Source organism: Clytia hemisphaerica, unplaced genomic scaffold, assembly GCF_902728285.1.
Source record: "Clytia hemisphaerica strain Z4C2 unplaced genomic scaffold, Clytia hemisphaerica genome assembly, whole genome shotgun sequence".
NCBI lineage: Eukaryota > Metazoa > Cnidaria > Hydrozoa > Leptothecata > Clytiidae > Clytia > Clytia hemisphaerica.
In genome coordinates, this window is record NW_027104238.1 from 9,288 (window position 1) to 19,395 (window position 10,108).

General features: G+C 36.5%; 1 protein-coding gene across 1 annotated transcript; it reads right to left on the reverse strand.

The window, feature by feature from the left end:
- Nucleotides 1–508: 508 nt before the first annotated feature.
- LOC136816126 (uncharacterized) lies at nt 509–8,307 on the reverse strand. Its single transcript, XM_067072558.1, has 10 exons — nt 8,070–8,307; nt 7,171–7,289; nt 6,407–6,511; nt 5,858–6,256; nt 5,086–5,273; nt 4,044–4,832; nt 3,603–3,842; nt 2,740–3,000; nt 2,169–2,566; nt 509–1,563 (listed from the first exon to the last, which is right to left on the reverse strand). Exons 1-10 carry the CDS (start codon nt 8,305–8,307, stop codon nt 596–598), a joined length of 3,705 nt encoding a protein of 1,234 aa, XP_066928659.1. The 3' UTR covers nt 509–595.
- Between the last annotated feature and the right edge of the window lie 1,801 nt (nt 8,308–10,108).

The following is a 10,108-nucleotide window of genomic DNA, read 5'->3' on the forward strand; positions in this document are numbered from 1 at the left end:
ACAAGACTCTTTGAAATTAGAGAGACTGTAACAACGTAATAGCTCCACAAGTGGGCGGGTGGGCGTGTTCGTGACAATCTAACAACCTGTGAATAACTGCGGACCGCCGCTCTTTTTAAAGTCTAACATCACGTGACTATGAAGCGCCAAAAGAACAATAATAAATTATTTTTTCGCGAATGACACCTAAACCCACAAAATTAAATTCCTCAAAATCAATTCCGCGAAAATTTCTTCCAAAAGATAGTACAGACGCAAATGTAGACAAAGTGCTATAAATGTAGACAAAGTGTTTCTACATGTGAGATTATTTTTCGTAAAACTTTTTTATAATCCACAATCCCTAACAAATGTCATTAAAATAAAATAAAAACACATAAATTAGAAAAATACATGTTTTTTTATAAGCATAACGTTTATAAGCATACCGAGACCTGAATTTGTCTACGACAGATTTTGGAAAAATTGGAAACTCGAATTTTTCGGAAGAATAAGCATATTATAAACATACTTCGAGCCTGAGTCTAAAATATCTCTAAGCATAACTGAGCTTGTTTCCCAAAAAAACATATACTTATAGAATAAAAAACATGTACTAAGTATTTGAATGTCCAGCAAGTTTCAATAGCTCGGGCTTCCGAGCGCTTTTTTTGTATTTTATGTTTTTGGAATCTAGATAACTCTGCAGCATCTTCACTGTGATACCAGATCCGCTCCCCTGTTTGGGTACAACGAACTTCTTTCTTAACTCCCGGGTCTTTCTGTCTTCTTCGTCGGTAATTTTAAGAGATGACAACTTCAACAAAACAGATGACAAGGGTACAAAATCATATTTTCTCAGTGGTTTGAGAGTTTTATCGACACATTCGTACTGACGGACAAAAACATTGTAACATGACTTTTTATCTTCTTCGTACGTCAAAACCGCGTAAGTCGATTTTAACCCAAATTTCTTTGTTATCCGCTCAACCTTTCCATACACATAATCATTATCGGTTTCGACAAGTGGCACGTATGTACAAAAATTATTGATATGGAAGTTCTGATTTCTAACAAGTACTTCACCTATCTTATCAAAAAAGCATGTCGTGTTTGTAGACCTCCAGCGTTCCTGTCTTGAAGCAGATGGGCAGTATGCCTTTCCGGCTTGGAGTGACAAGAACCGTGCAATATGGTAGATAAACCCATCATACTTCACATAACTCGAACCAGACATTCGTTTTACGTCAGCACTTCCACAAATTTTTCTCCTGGCCTCAACGGTGGTTATTTCTTTCTGAAAGAACTGTGCCCCATCTAGCTCTTCTTTGCTCGCTTTCACTCTATAAGTGACATCTTTCATCTCTTGTCCGTGGCTCGGACAGCAAAACAAATAGCTTTCCTCCTCGGCTAAGGATTTGAACGATAGCCCGACACATTCTTGATGATACCAGAGACCACAAACTTGACATCCGATCCACTTGCTTTTCCTTTGCAATTTAGAGTGGAGGCACTTTTCGGATCGGAAAAAGGCACACTGGCTAGGGTCATCGTCATCGAAATCATTCGTCGAAGTATTCATGTCTAAAAGTTAAACGAAGTCAAAGTACTCTATAAAATATAGCCTTTATGGAAAGACTTAGAGTCCCTAGAGTATAAGGGGTCATCCATATAGTACGTACGCGAAACTTTCAAAATATTGGACACCCTTCCCTTGTACACAGAGAACAATGACTTCATTTAAACAATCGACGGACGCTTATGCCAAACCTCCCCTTTCGCCCACACTGCGTAAGTACCGAGTAATGTATCGGAGAATATCGAGGGTGATGGTAAGCAAAAAAAAGTCGATAGTTGATGTACGGCTCTATACCGCCTTTGCTCATGTTTTTAACGTCGTCGAGCATGATTATAGTGACATATCAACTTTGCTTTATACCGTCTTCTTCGACTTAGCTCGAATATATAAACTGGCTAGTTAATACACTATGGACGGCCCCTAACCTAATTTTGGTGAAAAGATAGATATGCTTAGATTTTAAGACTCTGTAAAGATTTCGTTTTCCCGAGTCAGCTTTTTTAAATTACAAACTCTTTCGTATCACATGATACAACTTAAGACTCAATTTTCGAACAAATACCAAGAGTAGAAATTCAAAATATGAACATAATCTAACGATAATGTGTACCTGATTCTCCTTCATCAAACACTTCTGCAAGAGCATCTGTAACATCAGCAGTCAGTGAACCAGTTTCAACATCTAGGGCCTTTTGAAGTAAATCGACATTTTCTTCGAGTTCTTCGAAATCAAACACGTCATCCTCGTCAATTGGTGGACATTCTGATTCCCAACCATCGCTCCAGCCTGCAAAATCCAGATTTCGGAGGAAAAGGCTACCGTCAGGATCACGTCCAAGATTATTCCCCTGCACAAGAGCTTCAACTAAATTGAATTTTCTGCAAATTGCCAAGACTTCCTTTTGAGCAGCTTCAAGTCCACGGTTGATTTCTGTGCTGATATCACTAGGAATTGACTTGTTAAAAGATTCTTGCCGAGACTGTTTCAATTCTTCTAGTATTTGAATCCTGTGAAAATAAATAATAGAGTTAAGGGGTCAAAAAATATCAATACTTTGATTCCGTCCTTTCCGTACGGAAGAGCTCGAAGAAGTCCTTTTGTATATTTCAGTCGTAGACAAATGGCATTTTCCTTATTATATCAGCACACATTTTAAATTCGATCTTTTTCTTTAACTGACCTTCTTGAATAATCCAACATATCAAGGAGCGTAAAGTTTTGTTGTCCACGAACAAAGGTTCTCAATTTCGAAAAAATCTTTTCACAAGCATCTGATCCAAATAGCTCTGGATGATAGGGTGTGTTTTTAAAGTGTGTTGAATATGCTTCCAATGATAGTATGATTGTGTGGCCAGCAATTATAACATCAATAAAGGTCTGTTGCGTTATAAAATGAGTATCGACGCTCAGCTTTGAAATTTGCAACCACGACTTCCACAGCCTGATATAAGATACAAAAAGATTACTACTAATGATTTAAGTTTTTTATTGTCATGACCTATTTAACCCTTTGGTCTTACAAGACAGGTCTTACGAAGTTTGCAGTGTATATTCACTACCTTTCTAAAGAAAAGTTGGTTATTCTAATTCAAATTAGACACCCCTGTCTCAGTGGCCCGGTGACATGATTTCAGTACATGATTTTTTTCAGTACATGGTTTCAGCACATGATTTTTTCCTACGTCACTGCAGTAATCAAATTTTTATTACACTCATTTGTGAATTGAGATATAAATTGAATAAAGACAGCGACAATAAAAAACAGTTCTTGAATTCCCAAGCCATTTAGGATGATTACGAATGAGTGCAATAAAAATTTGATTACTGCAGTGACGTAGGAAAAAATCATGTACTGAAACCATGTACTGAAAAAAATCATGTACTGAAATCATGCCACCGGGCCACTGAGACAGGGGTGTAATTAGATCACTCAACACAGATTTAGCAGATTACTATAGCTTGCCAAAACGAACTAAATGTTCGTAAACATTAAGGTACATGATACCATTTACCAAACAACGATAGGAATGATATAAGAAATACCTCAAAAACAAAACAGGAAGCCACGCCATAAGTACACGGTCTTCAACAGACATGTCTTTCGATGTGTAACCTTTCAATAACATCTCTCCTATTTTCAAGTAAACCTGCGTTGCAAGTGTTCTTTCATTTGCTGAGAGGCATGCTCTTACTTCTGGTTTCAAGATTCTGATGGCGGCATCTACATTTTGTTTGTCGCGAACGTATATGTCTGTTTTCCACAATCCAGAATCTAATTTGTGTCTAAAGAAAGTTGGAAAATCATTAACACAAGCTCTGTACCGCTGATAACATGAAGACAAAATACTTTAAGTGGATTAATGAAAGTGACAGCTGGGTTGGATGATCACGGATAAACACGCTACCACTGGACTATATATTCTAAAAAGTCTCTCTATGGTTCAGATTTTGATAGAAAATAAGGAAAGTAGTAGTATGACTCACTTTTCAAAGATATTCATGAGATGTTCAAGCTTTACTGCGTAGTCACCAATGACCAAAAGTTTTTTGACATTCAATATCTGATTCCTGAGCTTTTTGAGGCAATGTTTCCAATCGGGAAAGGGTAATTTTGGTAAAAGTTGACCATTAATATCTTCGATAACACAATCATAACTTGATCCTTTGAAGGTTAACACATTTGTAGCCTTTGAGTTGTGTGAAAACTGCTTCTCATAAAATTTCCTAACTTTTGAGTCACCGTCCGCACCAAATCCGATCACTTTTAGATTATTTTCTAATCCATATTTCCGTACGGTTGTAAACCATAATTCCACCGTGCTGAAATCTTCCCCTTTTACGGCAGGTTGAATGGAGATAATAAACGAAGGAGTGGATGGTAGAAGCGGTGACAAAAGCAATAGATTAGCAAGTTTCACTTTTTCATGATTTTTGGATATCAGTTCAACTATTTGCTCTGCAGTGTAGACTTCTATTGTACCTGCACACGCCAAGCCATAAATCTTATTATTTCTAACTCGTAATGCAGGAACTACAGCTGTGGCATCAACGGAAAGCTGAAATGGACCGTGATAGTTGAAAATGTTGTAGAATGCGCGGGCAGAGTGAAAAGTACCTTCTTCTATCTCAGTGGGAATAGCACGGGCTGATTTCGTAACCCTTGAGATCGTCTTTGATGATGGACCATCCAAGAAGGTAGAAAGCATGTCAGCAGTGCGAGGTCCTCCATAACTGGCTATTGTTGCAAACAGGGTTTTGGTGTGATCATTCCATCTATAAAAGAATTTTGATTTTAAATTAATACTCAAAAATACCTCAGCTTGAGAGAATGACTGCTTGTATGTTGCAGTCACCCCCTCTGATTTTAGTAACTTGCCTTTAGGTTTTGGCTCAAGCCTAACGTGTGACGAAGTTTTAGAAACACTTCTAAATGACGAAGTAAAATGAGTTAGGTACAAAAGAAAAACACTTGTTACTGTGAAACCTTGAAATTAAAGTTATGGCTGGTCAATTAGATCAAACTTACCTGCGACCTTTTCTTCCACAGTTTTGAATGATATCCCTGAGAAAAACAAACAGCTTCGACTTGTCGTCGTCATTACTAAGAACTTGAAGTTTTTTTGCTAATCCTCGAATCTCTTCACCAATGTCAAATGAATCATTTAAAGGATCTAACGATCTTTTGAAGTTGATTTTCATCTCTTGTACTTTTGCCTGAAGATATAAAAGAATGAAATCAATATACACACCCCTGTGTCACAGACCCTGTGAAGCCCCCACCCCGGTGGAAAAAATATCCTACAATTTCAATCCCACTGCGAATTTGCTGATGATTTTATCCCCATTGAATAAAACTGAATGTAAAAAATTGCACTCCAAAACCATCCCCATTGGAATTTTCGAGCTGGAAACAATAGATTTTCTATCCCCATTGGCATTTTTATAGAAATTTTCATCCCCACTGAGAGAAAAAGTTCTACCGGGCACTAAGACAGGGGTGTATATACCCTTACGGGGAACTAATGTCAGCGGGAACTAATTTTCATGGCATAATTTGCAATTCACGGGTTCTATTCTTTACGATTTCGCCGAAACACTGCGGTAAAAGCGAAAACAACTTTCCGCAAAACTTAAAAAGTAGAAAATACTTATTACATGATAAGTCTTAAAATGCTGAATTAAATGCAAGAACTCGTCAATTTTTTAATTGGAGGATTCTCAATCTAAAAAAGAATTATCGCCTAAAGGAGCCGTCGAATGGGTCTAAATTTTCGAAAAGGTGCATGATCAATAACTACCTTTTCTGAAGCAAAGATTGCATTGATGTATATACTGGCTTGGTCTCGAATATTTTCAAGGTCAGTGTCTTTTGAAATCAGAACTTTCGTAAAATCAGTTAAAGTTTCGTGATCAACATAGAATTCTTGACGCATAGATGTCATTATAGAAGCTGCAATCTTTTGAGCCTCCAGTGTTGCTATCTGACGGTTCAATGTTGTTGTTGAAACAGCGTGTGAGAATTTAATTGCGTGAAGTTCGTCTTTTCCCTCCGACATCCTCATGCATTCTACAGCAGACTTTTTCGCATCAACTTTTGTTTCATCATATGAGGAGCTAGGAGCCATTATGAGTGATGCCAAAACTGAATTTTGTTGTTTTTCTCGCATTGAAACACGTTTCGTGACTTCATGCTCGACCTAAAATATAATTACGATTTAATTAAGATTTACTATCAAACAATACCCTGCAAAAAGGATTAGACTCAAATACATCTTCTGACAACTCAAAACTTGTTTAAGAAATTTCAAAAAAACAAATCATTGTACCATGAACATGATTGTACTAACCTGAGCATTCATTATAGCTTGCGTTAAGTTTTGATCATCATCCATCAATATCTTCTTCGCTATGTTTGTGGCCTCGCCTCCATCAATTTCTTCCATCTGTAACAACTAAAAAAATTATTATCAGTAATAATAACTCAGAAACTAGCATCTTTAAATAAGATAACATATTCGAATAAATCGCCCTTCTTTTAATATTTTTTAACCGACGAATTTTTAACCGATAAGTTAGCTAGGATAATTACAAATGACAAATTTGACCTAAATTCAGGAAGAATAATGCTTTCGTAGTCCAAAATTTTCAGTAAAAAATAAATAAATACCACAATAAATTATCTTAAGTGAACTTATTTTGAAGGGAACAAATTTTGATTTTCTCGCGATTTTTATTTACAAACTCAAAATTCCGAAAAATTATTCCCACGAAAACTCAAGAAAATACTTTACTTGAAGTTGAAAAAGAAATTGCCTTTAATCTTTTTTAACTATATGTATATTTATTTACTAACAATTTTACTCCTTTAGAAGATGATTGAGTGAACCTTGAACAAAAACTTGTTTTATATCACTTTAAAAATATTTTAAAAATATGGCTGAACCAAAAAAATTGATTACCGCAAAACACGATTTTTTCCGATTTTTATCGACTACGAAATTAGTTTCCTTGTGTCTCTGAACCGCTGAAACCCAGCCCAGCTAGAGTGGGAAAAATACCCTGCAATTTCAGCCCACTCGCCCACAGCTCGCTTCAATCGTTTTAAATATACCTTTCGAGCATCTGAAGCATTGACAGCCTTTTTAGTGAACGGCGGTTGAGCACTCGGAGTATCTCTTTGTAGTCGTTTCCGTGGTTGTTTGGTCCAAAAGGTTCTTATATCCGTTGTGCCTATCAAAAAAAAAGATCTTAAATTCATTCGTTGGATTTAATTCGATATTTTGCGCCTGGGGTCCCTATTTCAACTGATTCTCTCCCAGGTACAGAAATATGAAAATAGATCTTTGGGTTCCTTTTTGGAAATAAGTAGAAGTTTTCAGGAAGTTAAAAAAAAATTACATAGATATGAACCCTCCAAATGCATTCGGGATTCTACCCACGAAGGAGTAGGAATAATCACGGCGCTGACAAACACTGCGACTTGACAGACGTGAGCTGCCAAGCCATGGCGTATACCATGACACTCGAACGACACTGGGAGAGCAATGCTCACGCGAGGCCGAACCTTATGAGTGCCATTAAACCCATACAAGGTAGATTTTTGTTAATATCGGCAAAGTATATTTCAGAACATCATTCTTCGACAACAGCGGCACTTCCTGCTAGTCTGTAAGGACAGCGCCCATGACATTACTCTCAGGTACCTAATAGCCCGCCCCCTCCCGCTTCTTCATTTTTCGAAAAATTTTCACCCAGGACATTCTTCTTATTACTTCCCCTACCCTGCTTATTAATTTTTGGGAAAATGTTTTTGAAAGTTCACTCTTTTGCCCTAGTTCTGCTGTATTAGCCTCCTTTTCAAAGATTTTCCACCCAGGACATTTTTATTTCAACCCCGCTTATTAACCCCCCCCCCCGGCTATTAGGTAACCTAGAGTACATATCTGTATATTTCCAAAAGGAAAAGCATAACATTGACATAAGCATAGATTTGACAAAACACATTTATACCTTTATGACAAGAAATCACCTCGTGATTTTTCCCGAGGTACCATCCACACATCTTTCGATGGTTAGTTTGGTCTGTATGCCGCTTTAGCTTCGTCCAATCACCAATACCAGAGATCATGCAACGGCATCTCAACTGAACCCCATCTTCATTATACTCAAGGATCAAGTCATCGCCATTGAATCCTTGTTTTTTCAAACTTTCTTTGATTTGGTATATTTTATTTTCATTTTTCTCCATAGCTTCAATAAAACAAATATTCCATAAAATATCAATCTGTTTAATAAAAAACTGTTTTGTTGAGACGTGTTTTAATGAGAGCGAGAAAAAGAACTTTATTATTACGACCGAGCAAGTCAAAAACATTACAGTGGCAAAAGACCTTAAGGGGATCTAATTTCGCGTGGATTAGATCTCGCAATTTCACTTTCTCGCACGCAGAACCACTTGTGCCAATTTTTACTAATAGACGTTAGTACACTGGGAAAGACTGCCCCTACCTTTTATTGAACTGATAAAATATTTTAAGCGATATAAACACATTAAGCAAACATGAATCAATTAGCTATTTTGCATTTGATTGCCACTTACACGCCATTGTCAATACCGTGAACATGAATTAGCCCTTTGTAATTCGATTGACATTTGTCACAAATTATGTCAATGATAGAACGTGATAGACTTTCGAACGTGAAGAATTGTCAGTCATACTCAGATGCGTTTCTTGGTGCCTTTTCATGAGCGCTTTATCGGAATCATATAAAGTGAAGTAATGGACTGGGTTAAGAGACTGGTTTCGAGTTTAACAATTTCACCGAATTTTGGCCATTTTCGCAAAATTCAGTCTATGCAAATATTTTAGATTTTAGATTTGGAAAAAAAGACCACGCGAAAATGAATCCAATTTTATTGTACTATGATCGGGCCTCCTGCAACTACGCACAGTAGAGTAAACTTGTAATTCTAGAGCCTTCCAGATGTAAAAAAAACTAGAACAAGTAAATAAGTTTTTCATCAAAGATCGTTACTATTCTTAACAAAACTGTTAGATGGATAAAATTTTAGTCATTTGTTGATTACCACTCAGTCTTAGTGACTCTGATGTTATTGAGCCTTAAGTTCCTTGTAGTACTGTCAGCTTCATTTTGGTCTGCCATTAAGAAGGTTACTTTCACAGGAACGTTGATACCTCCACCAAGCCTGTACCGTCCGCGCCTATCTGCAGTTGGATTACCATAGACTTCGCTAAAATAAATTTTTTTAAATAACTATTCATGCTCTTTATAAGGACAATTTAAATTAAAAGAAAGAGAATTTGATTTAATATTTAGAACTTTAAGTTTCATACCGCCCGTATGGACGACAAGACAATCATCAACAATTTATAAAAACGCGTTTGTTTAAATTTCACTAAAAACTTAGAATAAAATGAGAACAACTAAGACACTATCGACACTAGATAATAGAAAGACAGACGGTGATCCCCGTACGTAGTATTCATTGATCACCTTGCAGAAAGAAGTCTGACCTAAGATATTTACTAATTAAACAAACACCTTTACAAAAGAATTGGTTTTTTCTTGACAAGATTTATACTAACCAAATCATGTTCATGTAACTTGTATTGTATAAAACATCCGCCACATTCTTTTCAAGATGACCCAGTATTCCCCTACTGTCAAACAACTGGATTGCATTCCCATGTTCCCTATTTACTTTCCGCGCTAAAAACCGCTCATCTATTTCTATTCGGAATGGACATTCGTGATAGCCTTTACAATGTACAAAAATTTCTAGCTTCCAAAGCATCTTTTACTATATCTAGATGTAGAATAAATATTATTTTTACAGTGGATAAAGCAGTAAACTAAATGAAGGCTCCCAGATTGTTTCATATTCGATTTGCGCAGATAATTTATTTTAAGGTCAAAAACTCTAAAAGGTAAATTTCGTAATAATTTTCCCAATAATCGATCGATTTTCCGTATTTGTAACCCTTAACGCCCTTAACGTAAATATCATCCCACAAAATTAAGAAAAA

Coding starts and splice junctions, on each gene's coding strand:
- LOC136816126 (XM_067072558.1), bottom strand. CDS start 8,307: ATGGAGAAAAATGAAAATAAAATATACCAAATCAAAGAAAGTTTGAAA. Junction 7,290..8,069: donor GGTGATTTCTTGTCATAAAG/GTATAAATGTGT, acceptor TTTTTTTGATAG/GCACAACGGATATAAGAACC. Junction 3,843..4,043: donor CTCATGAATATCTTTGAAAA/GTGAGTCATACT, acceptor AACTTTCTTTAG/ACACAAATTAGATTCTGGAT.